This window comes from Drosophila montana, unplaced genomic scaffold, assembly GCF_035044405.1.
Source record: "Drosophila montana isolate Dmon_TW-CO22-7 unplaced genomic scaffold, ASM3504440v1 contig_3213_1, whole genome shotgun sequence".
Classification (NCBI taxonomy): domain Eukaryota; kingdom Metazoa; phylum Arthropoda; class Insecta; order Diptera; family Drosophilidae; genus Drosophila; species Drosophila montana.
The window spans coordinates 1,565,482-1,590,702 of NW_026998093.1; the positions used below are offsets into that span (position 1 = coordinate 1,565,482).

Here is a 25,221-nt window from a genome sequence, read left to right on the forward strand (position 1 = left end):
AATTAAAGCTTTTCAGCGAATTCTTTAACAAAACTTATATTCGATAATGTAATTAACAGCTGTTCATTCTTATGGCTCTGTTGTCTTTCCTGTGCCTGTTTAGCAGTAGTTTAAACTGGACATTCATTATCCGGTTCTCTATCAAACTTGTCGCCGGCTAAACAACTTTCGGTTATAAATCCGTTATTTACAACATTTTGCATGAAACTGCTCCAACAAAACCCGTCTAAATTCTTTGGAAAACTGGTAAACGAATAACGGCAGTTTTTCCACAATAGTGCTTGCTGTTAATAACAGTAAAGCAAGATGTTAAGCTTTCAGATGCAAAACATATAAAGTAGAAGAAGAAGACAGGCGAACAATAGAAGACAATTAAAGAAATAAATAAAACACAGTGGAATTGTGCATGGAAGTTGAGTTCTATTTGCCACAGATGTAACGAGAAAAGCTCCCACACGTTGTTCTCGCCTTTCGCGATAGTCGCAAAACAGTTTTACATGAGCAAACTATGAAAATTGGCGTTAATTAAACTAAGAAACCTACGGCAAAAATTTTAAACGCCAAAATGTGGATACAACCCAAAGAGCTGCTGCTACCGTCGGCATTTTGGTGAGTAGAAACGCATAATAAATACACTAGCTGAGGAAGGGGTGGTACAATTTCTGGATGCTGCGCCGCCCCCACCTTGCACTTTTCCAGCAGCTGATTAATTTAAAGGCCCCCACACACACAGCTGTGTTGATGTGTGCGTGTTTTGGTGCTATTGTTGTGGTTGTTATTGTTGTTGCCTGCGCACTAAAGGCTGATAACTAATTGAGCAGAGTTCAAGTCGTCAGCTCTGCACTGATTCCATAAGCAGCTGTGGAACAATGGCGAAACGCAGGCTTCAAAATTGATTGTTCTATTCGCACAACTGTTTTTGCTGCGTAAAAACCCCCTACATGCACACACACACACACACAAACACATAGACACACACACACTCACAGACACACTCATAGCCTCACATACTTATGTACTTACTCCAGCAAAGCACACCCAAACACATACAAATGCACCGTTTCTGCTTGTTCTCAATTTGGATTTCTCGTTTTGCAGGACCGCCGAAATGTACTCCAGGTATTTTGTGCTACAAAAGCGACGCGGACATGGCGAATCGCGCGGATTTGGCTCAATGCTGGTGGGCACCTTTGACAGCGTGATGAACACAAAGCCGGCGCCCTATCGAATACTGCATCAGACGCCGTCCTCGGAAGTGTCTTATGGTAGGTTGGGGAAAAATAAAAGCACCTTTCTCGGCGACTTATCAGCGTGATGTTTATATGCCCCAGTGCGAGTGCATATCAGCGACCAAGTGGGAGGGTGCCCAATCACTGACTCATTCAATCACACATAGGCGAAATGTGTCTTTTATTGGTGTGTGTGTGTGCCAGTGGGCCATATTTACTCCTATTGTTGAGAATTTCTGGGTATTGCAAATGTTGTGCGATAAGGAAGTTAAACAAGAAGGGGAAGGAAAACGCATTGGGTATGAATCTTTTAATTGTTCGATCTCTGCGTCTTCAGTTCTCTTAGTTGCTCAATCACTCACTTAATAAAGTCGTAGTTAGGTTCTTGAAAATTGCATAAGCGAGCGAGTGGGACATAGAGTATATAAGAGAAACTTTCCTTACTTCTAAAGGGCGCCTATCTATGCGAATTTCATTTTTAGCATTTTTAGAAGGGGTACAAAGGGAGTTAGTTCAAAATCCAAGACATAAATGTTATTGAATTGGGACCTGTTGTTATGGCTAATGACGAAGCACGACAGGCCATGTGTCAGCCTAGTAGATAACTAATAATAATACCATGAGAGCATATAGTTATTTATATTTAGCTATTAAAAGTATTATGTTACTTATCTTGCGTAGAAGTTTTGCAATTTATTCATTTCCTTAAGAACCTAAAAGTCAGTCAATATCAAAATTTTTTAAAAGATAACATTTGCAGTTGGTTCTGTTTTATATAATGCAGTTTAATATATTAATGCATTGAAATGATGTCATCTTTTGGTTAAACAGAAATTGCCATTGGCATAACACAAGATGATATCGTCAAGGATTGGGAATGGCTGCAGACGAATCTCTTCAGCGTGCTCAATGAAATGGAAAACGAGGATGAAGTTACAAACTTTACCATATGCAAAATACAATCGCTCTATGCTCAAAATAATCAAGACGATTCTGGCGAATCGCCAGACTTCAAAGTGAAGTCCTCTAACTTTAGACAAATCTTCAAAATGCCCGAAGAGGAACGCCTGGTCAACTCGTACTCGGCCACGTAAGCGTATAACTGAATGCATAGAATTTCTCGAGTGTACTTCTTGACTTCTACTTGCAGCTATATTAAGAATAAAATACCGCGCCAGGGACAGTTGTACATCTCGCTGAACCATGTGTGCTTTTACTCGCTCATGCTTAGCCAGGAGATCAAGCTAATCATACGCTTCGCTGAGCTGGAGGACATTAGTCGCAGTGGCAATACAATTTATCTGAAGACTACCAACAACATGACATACAATTTTACGCTGGTGTTCAACATGAATGAGGCGCATGTCCTCATTGAGCAGCTGAACAAAATGGCCATCCAAAAGCTAATACATGACCCAGAGAGTCCTGTTGTGGACCATGATCCATCGAATTTTACACGTCTCGGCGCTAAAACTTCAAAGAAGTCGGTGCTGCTTCGTGACTTGACGGCTCGTCAAAAATCTGAGGAGTTTCGCGTTTACTTTCGACTGCCGCAAACGGAAATTATTGATGGCAAGATTAAAGCCGACATATGGACTCCGTACTCGAAGCGATTCAATGCTGGCTTCATTTATCTGTCGCCCAATTTCTTTTGCTTTCGCAGCGATGTCAAGGACTTGGTTAGCGTCGTAATACCAATGAAAACTATTAAGGTTTGTGTTGCTTATAAAATATTATAAAGTTACCGATATCTGAACCGTTTGTACACCTGTTTCATAATTTGGTATCATATGGATTCCTTAATCTTTTACAGAGTGTTGAGAAGAAGGACGATGGTCAGCAACGTTTTGACAATCAAATTGTCATCTTTACAGCGGAGAATGTGCCTTTTATGTTCGCCAAAATTGCGGATCGCGAGGTGCTCATCTCGAAAATAACAGATCTACTGTCGCGAATTCATATGTAAGTGTCCGTCCACTTGAACTGACGCTTTAACTTTTGAAACTCCATTTGCAGACCCGTTAGTCGCGAACGTGCCAAGTACGATATCTCGTGGAGCAAACAGACCGCATTGCTCAACACATTCAAGACGGAGTTCAGCGCGGACATACAAAAGAAGCAGGATTTAAAGCTGGCGCGCTGGGAAGAACATTTTCGCGATTTTGGACGCGGCATTGCTATGTATCGCACCACAGATGTGATCAATTTAATTGTGGAAGGGATACCGGACAAGCTAAGGCAGGAGATTTGGCTAATCTTCTCTGGCGCTATACACGACAAAGAAATGAATCCCGGTCTATATGAGGATTTGGTGGAGAAAGCCGCTTGCATTAAGGATTCGTATACGCACGAGGAAATCGATAGGGATTTGAAGCGATCGCTGCCCGAGCATCCGGCATTCCAATGTACAGATGGCACTGGCGCCCTGAGACGAGTGCTGCAGGCATATGCGCTGCGTAATCCGCAGGTGGGCTACTGTCAGGCCATGAACATTGTTTCATCGGTGTTTCTACTCTTTTGTGATGAGGAGAACGCCTTCTGGATGCTGGCCAGCCTCTGCGAGAATCTGTTGCCAGACTACTACAAGGACAAGGTTGTGGGTGCCCAGATTGATCAGGGCGTGCTGAATGAGCTGGTGGAGACGTATTTGTCGGATTTGCATGAGCATCTGGAACGACTTAACGTTATTAAAATGATCTCCATATCGTGGTTCCTCGCCATATTCATAAGTGTGATCAGCTACGAGAGTTCCTTGCAAATATTGGACTGTTTCTTCTACGAGGGCGCCAAGATCATTTTCATGGTCTCACTACAGATCATCGAATGGAACCGCGACAAGCTGCTTAACTGTCAGGACGATGGGGAGGCCATGCTGGTACTGCAAACCTATTTAGAGGGAATCTACAATCCCGAATACCAAGTGCCACAAACCACGGACAAGCGCGAGCGAGTACGTACCCAAACAGTGCAGACTCTGATACATGAGGCGTATACAAAGTTCGGCGAGGAGCTGACGCAGCAGCGCATCGAGGAGCTGCGCAATAAGCATCGTCGCCTCACCATGCGACAGTTCGACATTGACAACGAGAAGACCATTGTAAAAGCCCATATGCAGAATGTGTACTTTGAGCGGCAGGAACTGCACATGCTGCTCACAATAATACGGGAGGAGAAGCTGACACTCAAGTCTGTGCAGCAGCAGCAGCAGAAGGCGCAATGCCACATGAGTGAGGCGCCGCAGCTGCTGCCTCATCATCAGTCACCGACACGTGCTGGTCTTGGCGATGTTATGCCCGGTGGCGGCAATGGACGCCACGAGGCTTACAGCGTCAACTTTGAGGTATTCCACACGCTCTTCACAGAGCTAACGCCCTGGCGCAAGTGCGTCAGCGTTGATGTTGGCGAAAAACTGTTCAGGGTAAATCACAGATTGTCCAAGCCAATGCATTCAATTAAATCTAATCTAAATCTCTTGACAGCTGACGGACAAAAAAGGCACCGGACAATTGGACTTTGGTCAGCTAATCAATGCCTTTGGCTTGGTCTGCTCCAGCAAGAGCATGGAGAAACTTAAGCTGCTCTTTGTGTTGCATTTGCCGCCGCTGTTGTCGAAGGCAGAAATTGAACGCATGCGGCGTCCACGACCGCGGATCAAAGATGATGCCGAGGAGGCTTTCGAAGCAGAAGATTTCTTTGAGTAATTGCTTTGTTTTGTTATAAAATTTTCTTAATCCTGGTACTAATTCCGTTGTTTCTGCAGCGAGGATGCCTCGGAGTCGATTGAAGCGCTGCCGTCTCCATCGGATCACAACTTTGATGCCGATGACTTTGCGCTGGTAAGCGCCACGCAGCATTTGCATAATCTGGCTGGTATTTCGGGCAACACATTCATGGATTTGTCAAGGACAACGCCGAATCTTTCGCTGAATTCGAATGCATCGTCGCCGGCGCACCGCAACTCGACTTTTTATGTGGATCTGCCCGCCGCACTCCAGGGTACTGCAACACGCACAGATGCTGGGCAGGATGACGACAACGACATCGGCCTACGCCAGCAGGGACGTTACGAATCGATTGACACATTTTCGGATATTTCAGATCTGGGCGCGGCACGCATAACGCCGCCGCAAACATCGACGACAGCTGCAGCCGCAGCTGCTGCAGAACAAATGCTACTGAACGTTGAGACTATATCGAATTTCTCACAGATCAGCGACCTGGTCGCGGCCACGCGTCTAGAGCGCGCCGATTCGAATGCAACGGACACACGCAGCTTGGGCAGCCTCGGCTATTTGCTGGATGAGGGTGCCTCCGCCACAGGACAGCACCGTCAGGTACCTAACATGCGCAAGGAGAACTTTCAGCTGCTGTGGCGTAGCATCATTGAGATAATGGGCTGTGTACAGGACGAGGATATGCAACGTGCATGTAAGTGGGCGACTATCCATTAGGAATGTTAACCGATCCCGTTTTAACTCAATATTTTGGCAGTCGAAAATCTGATTGAAATGGGCAACAGCAATATTAAGAAAGAGCCAAGTTTGGAGAGTTTCACGCAGCTCAATTTGGGCGGCAGCGGTGATGAGGTGAGTGCAAGTTGTGTATATCATATACATATTTTAATTATCATTATTGCCATCCCATCAGCAACCGGATAGCAATGGAAATCCGACAACACCCGCGGCAGAGCCCAGCAGCACGACACGTTTATTTGTGGCTCTCGAAGAGGAGTTGCGTCAGGCAAAAGCAGAAACATCAGCTGCAGCTAGAGCATCAGCAACAGCGACCACATCCAACAGCAGCGGCAGCAGCAAAAGCACAAACACCTCGGATGCCTGGCATATATCCATTAATCAGTTTATAGCCACTGTACTCACTTGCGAATGCATTGTTAAAGCATTCCAGACGCGCACCCACATCGTGGAGCAGATTGAACAGCTGCAAAAGAAGCGACGTAAGTGCTTGTCCACTAACTACAACTACTAAGTCCCCCATTTGATATCCAATATCCTGCTAGAACCCAATGTATTAGCCATTAAAAGAATCCCATAGAGCTGTGCAATGCGGCTTCAGCTTTTAACCGTGTCCCGTTTTATAAATATATATATATACATATATATATATATATATTTTTATCTATATATATATTTATATATATATATGTTATACGTTTATTACCCCGATTAGTTAAGCCAACTGTTTGTGAATATAGTTCTATTATTATACCTATTATACAAAAAAAGATAAAGTGTAACTTGTGTTGTGTCCGCGAGACAATTTATTTCAATATATGCACAGATATATATATATATAAACATATGTATAATTAGACATATTTACAAATTCAACTACTGCTCCATGGACACATCCTCGAGCTGCTTCGAGTTGCGGCGAACCTCCGCCGCTGCCTCTTGGCGTGCATGCTCTGCGCTGCGCACAAGGCATTCTTCATAATTCCATTTGGGGAAGACACGTTTATAGAGATACATGAATGCAGTGTCGTATGAGCGCAGTTGCCCATCGAAGTAGCACTTCATGTGACCGTGCGTACCTAGGGACTCCTTAATGTGACCCATGCGACCGCATTTTGTGCGTAGCTTGACGGGCTTGAAGTACTCGACGTCCTCCTTGTAAAAGAACATGTAGCGTATCGTCGCCGATTTTCGATTAATGCGCATCGGATGACCGCTAAGGACAACGCGCTTCAGCACTATCCGATCAGGATTACAAGAAAGCAGGCGGCCTCGGGCGACCAATGCTAGCGAGGAATCGGGATTCACCTTAAAAGCGAGCACTGCAGCAGGAGGAAATTGTATGGGCGCATAAAAAGTGGCGCACACGGTCTCATACGGACGGAAGAAACGCTCAAACTGCGTGAAACAATTAATCAATTATTCTGGTAAAAAACACTTTATGTAGAAAAGACGCACCTTATGCTTGTCGCCATTGGTGTGCTGACTGTAAATTGGGTTGACAACGAAGCGACGATAGCCACACTGGACAATCAGTTGCTCCTTCGACTTAAGCGGCACCTCCGAGTCGGGAATACGTTGCAGGACAACGTTCATAACGCACATCTGGTGCTCGTGCGGCAGCATGCCATAAACGATGACATTGTCTGTGAGCTGACCGGATCTGAAAGCGTCCCAGCGGCTAGCGGGCACATTGATGACATGCAGCGTAATATACAAGCCGGGCTGGAATTTAAATTAAAAATAAGTTAAGGGTGTTTACATATAATATTGTTCAACTACTCACCAAAATGCCCTCGAATTCCTTTGCCTCTGCTAAAATGCGACGCTTGGTGCGATCGAAATTCTTAAACTGATAGATGCGCGCATAATCACTGGGCAGATTCTCTTTGGCATCCCAGGGCGATGTGCGGAACGATTCCAGGCCGCGATACTTCTGGAAACGTTCATGAGCAGGAACATCGAGGGGCGTGTCGATTTCGTCGGGCCACAGTTGGTCAGTGCGTGCCTGTTGCAGTTTCTGTAGTGTTTCCCGCTCTTCCTGGAAATCCATTTGCTGATCGTACTTTTCATCATTAACAGCTGCCTCTGAGGACACAGACACGCTGTCCAAATACTCTTCCGTATCCGAGTCACGTTTCTCGCACTCATCCTCAAAGGATTTGTTATCACAGGACATAAAGTCCTCGTCATCTTCTTCATCGCTCATATCATCATCCTCATCGTCTTCATCAGCATCATCATCATTGCCTTCCACTTCCTCCACATCGGGAATCCAGGCGGCCTGATAATCGCTGTAGCCTTTGGGCACGCGCTTGATTAGTTTTGTTTTCTTAGTCTCCTTTTGTGCGGCCTCGATTTCCTCTTCTGTTGGCCACGTTTGCTCCGCATCCATAGGATCGGGTATGTTCTCGGTCTGCAGCGAAGTTTGCTTCTCTGGATTGCTGCGGTCGAGCAATCGCACTTGAGCTGCCTCTCCATCGCGACTCTTGTCCAACTTATAGGGATCGGGCGGCGCATCCACCTGGCCGAGTTGAAAATCACCCAGCCCGGGTATGTGCACGAGTCCATTCACATTCAGTGACTGTCCACGTAGATAGCCCGTTACCTTCAGAGTGCCCATCTCTCCATTAGGCACATATTCGATCACATCGCCAAACAAGTTGGGGCGATTGTTGACGTTGTGCAGCAAGCGCTTTTTCTGCCCACCAATACGTCGAATAACATTAAGTCCCTCGGGGGCAGTGTCCAGCTGCATGATCTTTTCCTCTGGCAGCAGTTTGCTGATAAACTTCTGAGCCGCTTGCTTTGCAGCAGTGCGCCGCTTTGGATTAATGGATTCCAGATCCATCAACGCTACAACTGGCGTCGGTATGCCCTGAGCTGAAACCATGTTGAACACACGCTGTCCCCAACGATCAAAGATGTCATCCTCGCCAAAGGCGGCCGACGTCAGCATCAATGTGGTGTCGCACACCTTCAGATAGTCCAGGACAATTAGCTCGTTGCCACGTCCAACGGGCGGCATGACAAAGGCGAAGCGCTGCTTGAAGCGCGGCAGATTCATATAAACGACGCCGCTAGGTGACCTATCCACAACGATTTCACTGTCGCAGCTCTCGAGTATTGCAAGCGCCGAGTTGGGATCGATTTGCTCGTGCATGGGCAGCAAACACACCAGAAATGGGGCGGTATTCTGGCCCCCCAGCTGACGCTTCTGCATCAAGACTTCGTCGCGTTTGTTTTTGCGCAGCTGATTCATTTGATTGCGTCGCTGCTCCTTTCGCTGCTGCAGCTTATGCTTATGCGAGATGGCTTTGAGACCCACTTTGCCTAAGATAAACAACAAAAATTCAAGTTAACATTTTGTGCCGCAGCTGTAGAAGAATACACACCTTTGAGGGCATTGTCGATGGCGCCTTTGGAGCGATGACGGCCCGTTTTATGGGCTTTGTTTGTTTGCTTCAACGGGCCAGGCCGATGAAACGCATGATCCGCCATGTTTGGCTTGTTTGTTACCACAATTTAACAACAAAATAATAATTTTCACTTTGCTTTATTTTCAAAACGAGCCAAGCACATGTTTCTACGGCACTTATCGGTTTTCAGTTATCGATGACAATTTGAACATAGTGTGGCCACACCAACATTAAGTGCCGTTGAACATGCAGCAGTGTTGGTTAATCTACTACCCACGGTGCGCGCGCGCATTGAAATTTCAAATAAAAGACGTTACAAGTTCTTTTTAAACCACATTCAATGTAAATATGTATTTGTTGTTATGGTATATTTGTAGTACATTACATATGTATGCATGCATGCAAGCTGCTTGCTTAAATATAACGCGGTTTATATTATATATGTAGTTTACCTTTTTATATGATATATAAAGTTTGCGTTGGTATTCCGAATGCATCCGTAGTTGAATAGTTGTAGTGAGTAACTGCATATACGTATGTATTGCATATAGAGCATGCCCAAGTTTACATAGAGTTTTAGCTAACTTAATTAGATAGAGTATTTAATAGTTTAAATTTAATTTTCCTTCATTGGTGTAAATAATTTAAAATAGTTGTAGTTATTTAACAATTTAGTTTTTGGTAATATTTTTGTTTTTTTTTTTTGGGTTTGAGGATAAAACTTAACGGTAGACATAACACTTAACGATACTTAATAAAACATAAGTCTCAATAAATGTAATTAATAGTTTTGTTTAGGTAAATTGAGTGATTGTTTTTCATTAATTGGGTTTGGTTCAATCTAGATTGGTTGCTCCTGAGCAATGCCTTTATATAGAAGCTATCGCGTACAATTTTACATTCATTTTTATAGTATATTTTCGGTTCACATATTGTATGGCCACTAACAGGGCTATTATAATAAGTACGAATTAGCATGCCGGGTTCGTCAACGACGTGCTGGACAAATCTCAATGTAGCATGATTTTGCTGCACATTGTGCCGATTCTTCGGGCTTATCAAGGACCTTACCGTTGTCCTTACCAAAAAATAAAGTATGCGCTTGTATATAGATATATGTATATGTATTCATGTATGTATATATTATTCATTATTAATGCTATCAAATGCCCAATTATACATGCCCAATCGGGGCATTCTTCATATTTTTCATACTCGTTCCCTCCGAATTTCAATTTACATACAAAGTGCTAACACTATCCCATCAGGGCCTACAAATACATTCTCTCAATAACCAATATTTTTGTCAGTTTTGCATTTTTTTCTATTATTATTGTTATTTTTGTTTTTTTTTTTTCTTGTCGTACAAATTTGCGCTTTGTTTTGAGGGCTACTCGTGTTGGTTTTGTGCGAGTTTTCATTGTGCGGGGACATGAACAAATTACATGTTCCGGCATTGAGCACAAACGGACCGGGCCTTTGTATTGTCACGCACAAAATCATGCACATTGAATTTTCCATCATCGCCATGGTCGTAGCCACGGCACTTCAGCTGTCTGTGGATAAAAAATATAGAGCGGCAATGGAGTTAGTTAGTTAATTTTTGGCAACCATCAAAAGTTATCAGATATTGACAAGGTCGAGCAAATGGCAAGCAAATTTAATATAACTAAAAACTTAAGTGCGTAAAGAGTGTAATTAGTGCGACGATTAAAACTACTCAAAGTTCAAGTGATTAAGCATAATACGAGTTTTAAGAACTAGCCATAGCAAAAGAGAGCTGGCAGAGTTGGGGCATTAAATTAATTAGTTTGCTCTCTTAAAGTTCGAGAGTGCAAATAAATCGTCGTCAGCTTGCTAAAAACTTAAGTCAAACTCCTTCGAGTCGTTTTATCTGGTGGGTTGGCTGCAAAATTGTTTAACGCTCACCTGGCCACCGCTGTGAATGCCAGCTCCACGTTGAGTCCCGTCTTGGCCGATGTCTCCATGAATGGCACATTGTGCTCACGTCCGAGTCGCTCGCCATCCTCGCGCTTCACCTGCCGCTCGCTGCTGCCGCAATCGGCCTTGTTGCCTGTGTGCATGGACGGACGGAGAAGGAAAGAGAGGGAGGGCGAGAGGGCGGTAGAGAGTGCATTTGAAAAGCGACAAAAGTTGCAAAGTTTTTACTTGTAATTCAATTAACTGGCCACCAGTTGGCAGCAGGCAGCTGGCAACTGCAGCAGGCGGCTGCAGAGCTGCCTTTAATGAAATCTATTCTGGAGCTCACCTATTAAAACGATGACCACATCCTCCTGCGCGTACTCACGTATTTCGCCCAGCCAGGCGCGTATGTTGTCGAAGGTGGTCTTATTGGTCACATCGTACAGCAGCAGCAGCGCTTTATCATCACATGCAAAATAATGTTAATCAAATGATTAAGCAAACAATCAGCCGAAGTTGGAGCTGGAGTGGGAGCTGGTGTACTCACCATGGGCGTCGCGGTAATAGGCGTGCGTTACGCTGCGGAAACGCTCCTGGCCAGCGGTGTCCCAGATCTGCAGCTTGACGCGCGTGCCGTCGACTACGACCACCTTGTTCTGCAGGCCATGCAATTGAGTTATGATGATTATGTTATGCAAAAAGAATTTGATTGTCATGAAAACGCAATTGTTATACCAAATGCAATTAATTTACGAAACGTGCATGCCAAAGAGAATGCCAATTTGAGATATATGCAGCGACAGAGAGAGAGGGTGAGCGAGAGAGAGATAGAGAGAGCGCGTGAGAGACACGCGGCGTATGCTTAATTTAATACATGGCCCCATTGCGTATACGCAGCATGAGCCACTCAAACAAACGAAATGCAAACATATCAAATACTCAAATACTGAAATACAATTACAGTTTACATGCAGATTCAGCATCTCCTTAATGATCCAACTAATGGGGGCGACCCGGGTCTAATGAGGGGCTACTCAGACAGTCAGTCAATATAATAAAAGTGTGCAGGCATTACGACAAATAACATCAAGATGCGTGGCAGCCAAAACAAACATACATATATATATATATAGATAAAAATAAAAACATATATGAATCGCAAAAGCAAAAGGAAAACCTGAGGCAAACGTCAAATTTCTAGCTAAGTAAACAGAAAGTCAATGCACCGAAAACAATTTACTGTGAAATTCATTTAGAGGAGAGCCCAGTGGAAACGGCCTCCAGATAAATAATGTATTTAGAAATATGTGCATACAAAAGAGAAGTAAAACATAAGTGTACATACATACATACATACATATACATGGACATCTATGTGTATCTTTTGTATTCGCGTATCCCAAGGTTACGGGCCTAATAAATTCACGAGTTCAATGAATGGCTCTTAACTTCTAAAATGGTCAAAGTTACAATATATTTCGTTTTATTCCTTTTTTTTCACAACAAATATTTGCATATATTTACTTAACAAGCTAACAATTTAAAGCTGAACAGGCGAAATTCATGGAAATTAATTGGTATTCGATTCGTAATTGCTGAAATTTGATGCCTAAAAGCTTTGGCATAAATAAATAAACCTGGTTTTCTGAATTTACTTTTTTTGTTTGTAAACCGCGAAAATGCATTCTATTGAATTTAGTTTAATATTTTACATTTAATAATTGCACAGTTTTTAAACAGATCATTAAGTTTAAATGGACCAACAGGGAAATCGGAGGCACGCTCCCAGCAAAGGGACGCACGTGCCCATTCAACGAAAGTTGGACAGCATAACAAAGGGCACAAAGGAACAGTTGTATTGCTAATGGCAGACATGGCAAATACTTGTAGTATTATTGCAATTTAATAAATTTATGTGCCATGTGAGCCCTTGGCAATGTTCACGATAATAAAACCTCGAGAACTTGAAACAAAAACCAACCACAATAATAAGTATAATAAAAGCAACAACATCAACTTAAATACGAGTAACACAAGTGTACGAGAACGAGAAGCACACACACACACACAGGGGCACACACACACATAGACAAAGAGACACACAAGCATCAACAAGTCCTTTTCAAGTTCATATGCTTTTTAATAAATAGCCCCCGAAGAACTTTTGCCGCAGCAACGCCGACAACTCGGGGGCAAATGTCCACAGAAATGGGCGGGGCAAACTGAGGGCGAACACGAGCTAAGCTGGCGGGAAAATATTTTACTAAAGTGAAACGCCACAGCAGCTGGAGAACATGTAAACCACAAAGCAAACAGACAGCAGCGGCCCACACACACACACACACACACATACACACATACAAGCAGTGTAACCGACACTCGGATACCCTGCAGCGAGTACAACACATGGGAATTACAACAGGTATTACATATATTTAACACAGTTTATAAAGCAGTTTATAATACACACAGATTACAGGGTATAAAACATAGCAGGAGATGCGGTTTGTTGGGGTTGGGCAAACACAGAAGTTGGGGTTTAAGAGAGGAGTTAGATAAGCTGAAGTTCAGACAGACACGGACACACGCATAGATGATGGAAAAGTTAATGTGTGTAAGCAGGTGAAAATCGTATTCAAAGCCTTGACAACTGTTGACAGCGTACAGACACATCAGACAGGGCAACATAACTGAGGAGGGGTTCACAGGGAGATGGAGAGAGAGAGAGACAGAGAGAGCGACAGACAGAGAGAGCGAGAAATAGAGACAGAGAGAGAAAGAGAGATAGACAGACATACAACAATAAGTAACAACAATATTAATAACAACAAGAACACAGAGAGACAGAGTAAGAGAGAGAGAGAGAGAGAGAGAAAGAAATCGCTTACCCTAAAATCAATGCCAACTGTGCTCAGAAAATAGCTGGGCACATAGCGACCATCGCGAAATCGAATCAAAAGCGACGTTTTGCCCACTCCCGAATCGCCCAGCATTATGACCTGGCCAACAACAAGCGTATGTGTGTGTGTGTGTGTGTGAGTGTGTGTGTAAATGAAGAAAAATACATTGAATATTATACACAAATAATTTATGGAAAGTGTCGTATGCTCAAGCTCAAGCGAGCCCCATAATTTATGCGCGCCCATAATGTGCAACATATAATAATGATAAAGCACCTACAATATATATTCTATATATGGCTTAGTAAAGTGCCCAAAAAGCCGAGCACACACCGTGCCGTGCATAACTCGTGCGGTTTCTATAGATATTCCCCCCCAAAAAACACACTCTTGTGTTTTAGTTGGCTGCTTGGCCAAATTGGCTGCTACCCGGCTCCAGTTTTGGCCAGGCAATTAAAACTGAAATGTTATATCAAGTTAATAGAGAGAGGGATCGGGCTGCCGCAGTGGCATTTAGTAACTGGCATTCGGCATGGATGCAGTTGCATAAAGTCTACTTTGTTTTTCTAGCTCAACATACCAATGTCCGTCTATTTATTTATTTATGCAACTAAACTAAGATAATGGGATACAATTTAATGCCTAGTTGTGCGCGTATTTAAAATTCAGTTTGTTAATATTAATTTATGCATATTATTTTAAGCATTTAAGGGTGAGAGACACAGACATTTTTTCAATAGCTGTTTGCTCAAGCGTTACAAATTTATAAAATTGCGATTTTTTCAACATTTTCTTCATTTCGGCTTTTTACAGCGCACAGACATTAGGCAGAGCTTAATCTCGGCCAGAAACGCTTTAAGGCACATTTCGTAATTTGGATTTAAGAAAAAACCCAGATCGATTTAATAAGCCGTAGGTAGGTACAGGTACAGGTTTAGTTTGGGCGCAAGTTAGGCATTTCTTAGGTCTGAAGGTACGTTGAAAGCCTTTGCTTAAATAGGAACTTCATTAGCAGCTAGCTAACAGCTACCAAAAGGTGCCTAGCATAACTCTACAAATAATTCAGCTAATTTGCGTATTTGCTATTGCCGAGCACACGCAAGACTTAGCCAATTAACGGCCAGCATACGCGGCGTATACGCAATTTCCGGTGAATGAATACGAACTTATGCAAATATTTTGACTAACCGCGAATGCTGTTTGCCTGCCCGAAAGCCAAGTTAAAAGAGGAATTAAATTAAATTTGCAGCACCAGACATTGTTCTCCTAAGCATAACTTGGCAACGGATAAGATTAATTATTTCATTTGTAATATCATTTGCTTTCAAGGTAACTTTTCTAAACGATTCGTTTAAGCTGCAAGGAATTGTAGCTTTAAATGGCAAGAAATTTATGTTGAAAGCGCATTTAAGCTGTGGCGCATAAGTTTTTCATTCTTATTTTTATTGCTCGTATTTATTTTATTTTACATTGTTTTTTTTATGTCTGCAGCTGTGCGCGAGTGCAAGTCGCAGCCGGTGTCGTCGGGACATTCGTCATAATTCTAGTGAATTGCGCTAATGAAAAGCATAAAACAACAGCTTAGCAGCTGGAGCTAACCTCCACTCGAGTTGACGGGAATAGCTGCCGGGAAGGTCGAAGGACACGCGATTGTGAAACTGCGCCACACTGCCATCATGTTGACAAGGAAATTAAGAATTTAGTAAGTGTTGAGCCTTTTCTTTGTTCATTGTTGTCTTTGAAAGCGGCGACAAGTCTATTGTTTAATTTCCCTTTCTCACTCCGCAGCTGATTGAATTTTATGACTCCATATCTGAGCTGCTTATGTAAATCAGGCCAGGCCATAAAATGGCCCAGATGCGAGTGCACATAAAAAGCGGACTGGAGGACAGACAGACAGTCGGAAAGCGTAAATCAATTTGCGGCTCAGGTTTGATAAAGATTTCCTTTTGGATATTTGGCAGCCTCTTCAGCCGCTTATAAATGCTTATAAATTTTGGTATGTCTTTTGTTGTCGCCCGTTTTTTAATGCAAATTGATAAATTTCATGCGCTTAAGTCAAGTCGGAGATTCGGGTGTGCGAAATGTTGTTAACTTCAATTTCGATAAAAAAAAAAAAACCTGGCCAAATTGTGGCGAATTGTGTGCGTGTGTATTTGAGTGTAAGAGATTATAGTGTTTGCTTGTCACCTTGCCCATGATATCAAAGTCCTCGTCCTCGTCCTGCCCGGGCGTGGAGGAGATCATGCGTATTAGTGCGCGCCCAGCGGATTTGCAGAGCGTGGCCCCAGCGCCATCGTGACCAGGTGCCGCAGTTGTGGCAGCAGCAGCAGAAGCAGCAGCACTCTCTGCACCGCCTCCGCCACCGCCTCCGCCAGCTCCCACTCCACCTGTACCGAGGAGCGACTGCTGCTCAACAGCTGCTGAGATTCGCACGCTGCTTAGAAACCTGCTGCCGAAACCATTTCCACTCGACTGCTGCTGAGCCTGTGCCTGTGTCTGTTTTGATTGTTGCTGCTGCTGGAGATGATCGCGATAGAGCTGCGATGTGCTCATGTATTCTGGGAGCAGCGGCTGCTGTGATAGCGACTGCTGGCGCTGATGCACAATGACGCTGGGCCGCCGCTTGGGATAGCCATCGTCGTCCGAATCATCCGAGGCGATGCCATTGATCTTGTCCAGCGTCTTGGGCGGCAGCTGGCCGGGCGTTATGTGCTGCCAGGTGGGCTTCACCAGCGACTCGCGACGCGTCGGCGAGGCGCTGCTCACGGCTGTGATAAGCGACGCCTTCCTGGTTGCCCCAGTGCTGGGCCCAGCTATGGAATCGCTGCGATATCGTGTTTGCTGACGTCGCATCTCGAAAACCTCAATTGTTCAATGCGAGAAGCTGTTGTGTTGAGGTGCAAACGCAAATTGGCTTGATTCAATTTTAAGCACGCTGTCAGCAAAAAATATAAATCAATAAACTAAATGTTACACATCGTCATAATGAACATCATAATGACGCATATTGACAGCCCGAAAAACAACCCTCTGAAAATGAAGCCCCTTCCCTGCCCCACCCCCAAAAAACAAGAAACTCAGCCCAATCCCAGCATGAACTTCAACTTCAACTTCAACAACTGGCAACTCGCAGCTGTAAATCGAAATCCAGGCGCAAAGTTTGCTGAAAGCAAAAGGCAAAACTTTTTGCCCAAAACTCATTAAAAATCATAAAACACACAAAAAAAAAACAAATGCTTAAATTTATACGCAAAAAAAGGAAGAAGAAGAAGGTATGCTCTATATATAGTATGGCATTGTACATCATAATCGCAATATAGCTGAAAATTTAATTAGCTTCGGCAGTTGTAATTTACTTTGGCCAGTTTGAGAAAAACAAATTAAAATTCAAATTCAAATTCTGGTAGCGGTACCTGAAAAGAGCCAAAAGGGACAGGTGCACAGGTGCAAATTGAATGTAATTGCCTTGCCAACGACAGGTTCGTTGTGAAAACCGAAACCACGCAAGGTTAACTCTCCCCCAGGCGCCAACAAATGGCTGTCATTGTCGTTGACAACGGCAACGCACAAAGAGGTCGGCGTGGGCGGAAGCTGGAGCTGGAGCTGGAGCTGGGTGGGTGTCGCCATCTGCCTCAGTAGCCGGATTAAAGTCCGGGGCGTATCGCGGCCACGTCGCTAAATCAACAGTTGGCAAGCAAAACCACAAAAGCCAACAAACACGCTCGCGACACAAAAGCACAACATACGGACGGATAATAATGAGGAATTGAAAAGGATTCAACGCGAGGCAACCAGGAAAACCAGAAAACCCACCCAGAAGTGGCAGCCACGTGATTAACCTATACGCAAATTTACGCAATTGTTTGGAGATTTACACTAGCCAACAAAGCACAAAGCACTCAGCACACCTCTGGGAGTTCGTTAAAGTTTCATGTTACGCATCGAAATTTTTGAAATAATAATAACTAACAAGCTATTCCAGATGCAGCCAGTTCCAAGCAATCATTAGACCAAACTAGACTGAAAATTGAAGTTTTGATATGAAATTCAGAATAATATATGCAAAGAACTTTTAAAATGTAGTTGCTAAATAGTTTTTAAATGATGTGTAGCCTTATAAAATAACAAGGCAACATAGCCCTTTCCTGCGACTGTTTGTCTATCTGTTTCTTTATAAACTAGTCTCTCAATTTCAGGCTATTTTAAGGACGTCTTTTTTTGTTGCGTAAGGAAGAATTTACAATAGTTCAGATAAAAGATATGCCACTTATAGTAGTTCGTGCAGATAAAAGATATAGACGTTATCTTTAATCGAAAGTATTGTAAATTGTGTTTGTGCATGAAAAAGTTGTTTCTCTTAAACATAACTCTGCTCGAGCTTAACTATGATGCCCAAAAACAATATATAAGATAACAATCAGCATCACATATCTATGATATAACAATCAGCATCACATATCTATGATATAACAATCAGCATCACATATCTATATTATATAGCTCCTATACGATTGCCCCACCGAAACAATTCAATCAAACTATATGTACAGCTATTCTCTTTTTAAAGTCTCTTTCTCGTTATTTTATATACTAATGTTAAGCTAAAATCAATGGCAACAAGCTTTGCAAGCGAATGAAATTGCAGAAACATCTGTCGACTGACGGCAGCTTCTTGCAGCAGCGAGAAGCATTTGGCCGACGCACATTTTGGACGCCTGTCAGTCTGCACTTTAATAGGATTTGCGGTCAGGAGATGTTTGTCAATACCCAATATGGCTGGAATGCATACAATTTCACATTTTGCCATTGGTCAACTCTTTGCCAGGCAATGTCGAGACTTGTTTGGTTTTTCCAGGACACACACACACAGATACAGACTTGGGGGCATGCGATTGCTACGTGGTATTTCTTAAATGTTGGCATTAAAAACGTTTTATATATATACTATATGTATAGTGGCTGAACGGGAGGCAGGCAGTCAGGCGAAACTTATTTGGTCCTGTCTGGGACGTCAGTGTCTGGGTAATTGTGCTGAACTAAAATCCAGCTCGAGGAGTTCTCCTCTTTGAGCACGGAGTTCAACGCACGTGCACAGACTCGACTACACTTGAGCGGCAATTGGAAGAGCCAAGTGCTGGGCTCAGAGACAACGTTTTCAGTCGTAATTTGTAAGCCGATATCAATTGAAGCCGCCAAAGTGCAAAGGACACTTTTCTGTTTTGTTCTTTAAAAACAAAAAGTATACATTACACAATTAGAGCTCAGAGCTGAGGGATGTCGGGCTCGAGGTTATGGCATAATTAAAATATGTTTGCAAGCAATACATTCGAGGCGAACAAGTAAATGTTTTTCGATTCATGCAACTAAGTCTCTGGCTTGTGGCAAATTCAATTTGTTCATGCCACAAAATCCATGCAACATACAATTTAAATTTGATTACATTCACTTGAAATTTAATTCGTATCCTTTTCCAAAAAGGCGACCTTTTCTAGAGTCTGGTCAACGTTTTCATCAGTCGACCCATAAAATGACCTTGCCGTATTAGTTGGCTATTAAATTGAATGTAATCAACTTTACATTGCCAATCTGCGATGGCCGATAACAAAAGTTTTTAATTGGGTTGCCGGCGCAGCGTTTTTCCACGGTAAAAAAAAAACAGAAGAAGAAAACTGCTGCTGCCAGTGCAGAGCGGCGGAAAATTTAAACGGCATTGGAACAGCGAGACGCCTGAATGAGTCGAACGGCAACTTGAAGTATTTCTGCGAGTAATTACATCAATGTGCAGCACAAAAATAAATGGGCCCTCCGTTTACGGCCGGTTGAGCACATTCGAAAAACCTACGCAGCAGCGGGTCAGATGCTACGCATGTATAAACTATATGTACATGTACATATAGATATGTGTGTACACATGTGTACGTCAAAGGCTTTTTGCGAGCATACCTTCATAAGGACACGGTTTGGACAACACACACACACACACACACACACACACACGCACGCACGCACGCAGACACTTTCAATCATGCGCTCAATCACGCAGTTAAAACGAAGGCAAAATGCGCAGACATCGGCCGCATCTATCGGACAATGGCTTTCTGATTGCATGGACAGCTTTAAGGAAATGACGAACATTGGACACAGCAGTCTGTGCGTATATATGTGCGTGTGTGTGTGTGTGTGTGCGTAGGTTGTGTGGGCGTTTCAGTTGATTTTAAGAGGAAACTGACGAGCCGTTGCTGGCCAATCGACAGCTTCACATTGATGATGTGCGGCTGCCGTAAAATCATTTGTGATGAAATCCACTCGACAGCTACTTGCAGTCGAGACCAGGACACAGCGAAGCACAGCACAGGAGAGGACACACGGGACGCAGGACGACACTGGACGGCATAGGCAGCCACAAAGATTTGTGCTTGTAATCGGCTTAAATTGCATTTCCCATGAAATGTCCATGGAAAATGTCGCAACTCGTTTCAATGCCCCGCTCTGTTGCATGTATTTAAAAGCAAGTTTTAATTAAGCTAGCCTTGAACCTGAGCTGCTTAAAGTTGCCGCAACGGAAGCTGCCACAGAATGGAAGCTCTTGTAATTGACTTTCCCCCACTAAATGCATTTTAACTGATGCTCGCATTTAATGTATATTTGAGTTAGATAAATGCGGCAGCATTGAATCAATCTATGGAGACAGAAGCAAATACATATGAATGCAATTTTCCAGGACAATGCATTACGATTGCCAGCTTTGTTTTCAATTATCTTCGAGTTGTAAATTACGCGGAAAATCAGATTACATGTTACATGTTGGGCTAATAAAGACGAGAGTCTTAACCTAATCTGACATGGATTATAAATCAAATAATATTGCATTTAAAATACCTTAATTATATTATATCTGGGGCTAAGCAAAAGAGTTTTCACTTGGAAGGAACTTGGTGAACATTTCGTGGAATTACAAATAAAATAAATGGTAAATAAATAAATGTCAAATAGTTTTCAGGTTTTAGCTTTACAATTTGATAGTCGCTATCTAGCTGAATATTTTATTAATATTTTCGATACAATTTTCTAAAACATTTCTAGCTTTTTGCTCGTACCAAAACAATTTTCAAAAGTAACTTTCAAAAATGCTTGTCATTTTTAAATGAATAATATCAACTAGCTCGAATAGCCAAACGGGAAATCACTTAAAATATATCATCATACAGCTCCACAAATTTAATTGAGGATATCCTTAGCACACAAAAATCAATTTTTATTAGTGCTTGTCATAAATTGTTTTCATTTATTTTTAAACGCGCAAAGAACCTTCTCAATTTAGCCAGACAGCAAATACCTAGCGCACACACACACACACACACACACAGACAGCTGAAGTAGCGCACACAGGTATTGCGCGCAAACACAAAGAGCAAAGAGAAGCCACCAAAAATAGCTGTAAAACCTTGCAAATTGCACAAAAGTTGTGCGTCTGACGCGAAGCGCTCAAAAGTATGCAATAAAAACTTGCAGCGTTCCGCCTCAGTGTTTGTATTTGTGTGTGTATGTGTGCGTTTGGTAAAAAAGTTCAAAGCGTCTGCTTTCACTTTACATTGCTGAACAACAATAATGTTGTTTAAAACTGTGCACAAAAACTGAAATTTGAATTGATGTTGATTTTGAAAAATGCGCGCCCGTTGCCAATCGAAGCGCCAGGAGCAGCGCACAAAACTAAACTGAGCACGCAGCCAGGAGCAACGGCAGCAACAGACCGCAGCATCCAGCGCAAAGTCCTTCATGCCATGGCCGAGTCAAGTTCGTGTCGGCTTCGGCTCTTGGCTTTGCCACAACACAGCAGCCCTGGCCTAGAAACGCGACCAGCCAATGTCGAGCACGCGCCCGAACGTCTGCCACGGAGTAAGGGCAACTGTGCCAACTCGACCAAATGTGGACCAGGTGGCTGGGTCGGGTCTCAATGGCAAATATATAACTGTTGCACTTGAACTTCATTGCCTTGATGGCCGTCGTCGCTGCTGCTGCCTCTTGCGTCGTGCTGTAAGCTGCGAAAGTGAAAGCCAGCAACAGGTTGTGAATTCAGGGCAAGCGAAATATGTTGCCTACTTGTGGGCGCTTTTAGTTAGCAGGCGGAAGCAACGCAGTCTCAAATAGATTTTTTTTTAATTTGATTAATCATTTGCAACTTATTTCAAACTTTAAAAAATAATCAAAGTTGAATTTAGTTACTTTAAGCTTTTCATGTAAAAAGAAAGACAAATTTTCCATATTCAATCCTACATCATTTCAAATTTTAAAGATTTCTCTGTTTCTATAAACAATGTTCTATTATATACAAATAGTTTTGAATAATTGATTCCATCTATAATGGATTATATTTTCAACAATTCTTTTAAAGTTTTTTTAAAGTAATATGTTTGCCACTCCTGATCTTAGCCTTCTTCAACTTTTGTTCAAATTCGCAAGATGCCAGCAAATGTTAAAAGTTTTTAGACTTTCAGAATACTCTATTTAATAAAACAAAATCAGTTCTCACTCTGATTGGCGGCTCAGAATGGCAATTAAAGTGCACTTAACAAAGTAAAGCTTCTCGGTAATAATCAGCTAATCAATCAAAATATTCCGATACTTTTTTTGCCACCGCGGTTGTGTTACGTGTCATAAATACCATGAAGTGCGTATACACACACACACTCGCACAACCTTATGTAGCTGCCAGCTTAACCTATACGCGTCGTGGTTACGGAGTTTATTTATATTACATGGGAGCCACAAAATCAATGCGAATGCGCTGCAGAGATTTGTGTGCGATAAAAATAGACAGCATGGAGGAGCAGGAAATGGCGCCACAACATGGCAATATGCTGCCTTTTTGTTGGGGCACCAACCAAAACCCTTGCGGCAGATGCTCAATTACAGTTACACACGCACACGCACACACACACACACACGCACGGAGTTAAGCAGGTGCGCACAGCAAAGCCACGAAATGGGATTATGATTATGTCTATGTTTTTGAAAACCAACGGAACGTGAACCTTCGGCATGCACAGGCGGAAAGAGTAAGATGCAGCCGCAAGACGCGCACAATTGTGCTCTTGAAATGTCATTAGATTACACTCTCTCGCTCTCTCTCTTTCTCTCTCCCCCTCTCTCGCTATCTCGCTCATCCACACACTTGCTCGCTTTGACTTACCGTTAGTGCAATGCCTACGGTGGCAGAGAAGGAGCCCAAACGAAACTCGCCCGTATTGTATTTGACCAGAAAAGAGGTTTTACCCACGCCAGAGTCGCCCAGCAGGATCGTCTTGTGATTGATGGTGTCATCGAAGGGCGGCTGATGCGCTGGTGCCGGTGCCTGATGCATGTCCACCTCGTCGTAGCGATACGAGCGCCAGCCATCATTGTAATCATGCTCCAGCTCGTAGTCCGCGTTGCCATATGCATACATCTGCAGGGCCTCGCGAGAGGGACGATAGCCCGGATAGCCGGTGGCGGAGCGCTGTACGGGCGCCATGATGGCGTTGTCATGGTAATGATGGCTACTCGTCAGGCTCTGTTGGCTGCTGCTGTTGTTGTGATTGAGATTGGGATGATGATGATGATGATGCTGATGCTGGTGTTGCTGTTGTTGTTGTTGCTGCTGCGAAATGGGCGCTGCGGGCGGATTGTAGCAGCCATCGCCGAAGGGACGCCGTCGCAGCTCCTCGATGCGTGCTTTCGTTGTTTCCGCATCCTCGAAAACATCGTCGCTCATGCTGCTCGCATCGTCGTGATGCGTTGCTGTGGTTGTTGTTGTGGCTGCCATGTTGGGTTTGTGTCCTGGCTATGCAAAAGCAAAGCTGAACTTTTGTGCTGAGCCCCAACTATGCAGTGTGCTTTTAGGCGCTCTCACGCGCAATCTGTCTCTCGCTCTGTCTCTCTTGCGTACTCGCTCTCTTTATGACTTTGACATTTAGCGACGTTTGGCCGTCCGGTTTATGGCACGTTTTCTGAATGAATTTGATTTAGGGCTTAATGCGGGGGGCTGCGGTATGCGGGCGGTTCGCTCTTTGTAATTTATATATATATATATATATATATATGTATATGTGTATATAGCTATGTATTTATGTGTGTATATTTGCTCTAAACTTAATAAGTAACTTGGCTAAGCTTATTTATATTGGAATTCCCTAAACTTATATTCGTTAGTTTCTTTTCAATTGAACTTTGATTTTGGTTTTGGTGTTTTTGGTTGCTTGGTGTTTTAGTTAAAGCCACTAAATAATTGTAAAGTATAAATTGTAACTAGCTAAACATATTGACTAGTTCATCTACGGGTTATGCGCTAATTGGTGCTGTTTTTCACTATTAATTAATTACACTTAAAGCTAGTACAGTTTATCTTTTTTTCACTGCTGGTTGTTTTATTTAAAGCTTTTTGTTAAATTGGTTTTGTTTTTGTTTCTCTTTTTGTCTCTCTTTCATTCACTTCAGCGAAAATATTGCATTTGATTCTTGGCGTTATTAGTTTTAATGGTTTTAATGTTTTTATTTGTTTTTTATTTTTGTTGGTGTTTCACTATCACAGCATGAATAAGTATATCCTCGATGGCGCTGGAGTCGTCGCCTGCGCCGCACTAATTAGGCAGCCACGTTGAGCCCCCGGCCACAGTTCCACATCCACTTCATCCGATGCTGACGTCTTCATTTCCCTTTGATATCTGTCAAACGCAATAACGGCAATGGCATCCTGCGCCCGAGCGCCGCAGCTAGTGCCATTCATCGACCCAATCTATGACGACAAAGCAGGCCCAATTGACAAGGGCAACAACAACGTATTTACTATGGGCTTCCGCAGCTCGACATCCTTTTTGGGTCATTGTGTGTGTGCGTGTTTTAACGTGTGCGTGTGTGTGTGTGTGTGTATGTGAGTGTCGTAGCGGCCTGTTTTCACATTTTCGATTTCCTCGCTTTTATTTGATTTGTGCACTCTTACACTATGATTTTTTGCTACTTGTTAACGTTTCTGTCTGTATGCGTTGCTTATGAAAATCGCGTTATCACATTTTTGTTTGTATAAAAATCATTTTGCACGCACACACTCTCTCCCACACACACAGACGATGCAAATTTGATTTATTTTGTACGCACTCGAAACAGTGGCACCGAGCTGCATGAATGTCTAAATGCTGAACTGCGCTTGAACGCTTTCAAACACTAGAGCGCCTAACTTTTGGCATTTTCGGCTTTAAATATACGGTCACACCTCACGATCCACATTTTATATTGCACGTTC

At 43.0% G+C, this 25,221-nt stretch overlaps 3 protein-coding genes across 8 annotated transcripts; 1 reads left to right on the forward strand and 2 right to left on the reverse strand.

Annotated features, from left to right (window-relative positions):
• The first annotated feature begins 70 nt into the window (after positions 1-70).
• Tbc1d8-9 (TBC1 domain family member 8/9) lies at positions 71-6,544 on the forward strand. Of its 2 annotated transcripts, XM_064688541.1 has the most exons (11): positions 71-609; positions 1,099-1,265; positions 2,061-2,319; positions 2,380-2,941; positions 3,043-3,191; positions 3,246-4,647; positions 4,709-4,926; positions 4,990-5,225; positions 5,328-5,657; positions 5,721-5,815; positions 5,877-6,544. In XM_064688541.1, the coding sequence occupies exons 1-11, from the start codon at positions 566-568 to the stop codon at positions 6,213-6,215; spliced, it is 3,801 nt and encodes a 1,266-aa protein (XP_064544611.1). In that variant the 5' UTR covers positions 71-565; the 3' UTR covers positions 6,216-6,544. The 2 variants fall into 2 exon arrangements, with proteins under 2 accessions (XP_064544611.1, XP_064544610.1); XM_064688540.1 differs by having other exon boundaries at positions 72-609; positions 4,990-5,657.
• Positions 6,481-9,316, reverse strand: Tsr1 (Tsr1 ribosome assembly factor). The gene is made up of 4 exons (XM_064688542.1): positions 9,097-9,316; positions 7,488-9,034; positions 7,160-7,426; positions 6,481-7,099 (listed from the first exon to the last, which is right to left on the reverse strand). The coding sequence occupies exons 1-4, from the start codon at positions 9,200-9,202 to the stop codon at positions 6,578-6,580; spliced, it is 2,442 nt and encodes an 813-aa protein (XP_064544612.1). The 5' UTR covers positions 9,203-9,316; the 3' UTR covers positions 6,481-6,577.
• Positions 9,317-9,440: 124 nt separating this feature from the next.
• Rab26 lies at positions 9,441-25,116 on the reverse strand. Of its 5 annotated transcripts, none has more exons than XM_064688666.1 (6): positions 20,826-20,831; positions 13,932-14,042; positions 11,591-11,699; positions 11,390-11,500; positions 11,050-11,194; positions 9,441-10,676 (listed from the first exon to the last, which is right to left on the reverse strand). In XM_064688666.1, the coding sequence occupies exons 2-6, from the start codon at positions 14,034-14,036 to the stop codon at positions 10,562-10,564; spliced, it is 585 nt and encodes a 194-aa protein (XP_064544736.1). In that variant the 5' UTR covers positions 14,037-14,042; positions 20,826-20,831; the 3' UTR covers positions 9,441-10,561. The 5 variants fall into 5 exon arrangements, with proteins under 5 accessions (XP_064544736.1, XP_064544732.1, XP_064544734.1 ...); XM_064688662.1 differs by lacking the exon at positions 20,826-20,831 and adding an exon at positions 16,134-16,875; XM_064688664.1 differs by lacking the exons at positions 13,932-14,042; positions 20,826-20,831 and adding an exon at positions 23,137-25,109.
• Positions 25,117-25,221: the final 105 nt, after the last annotated feature.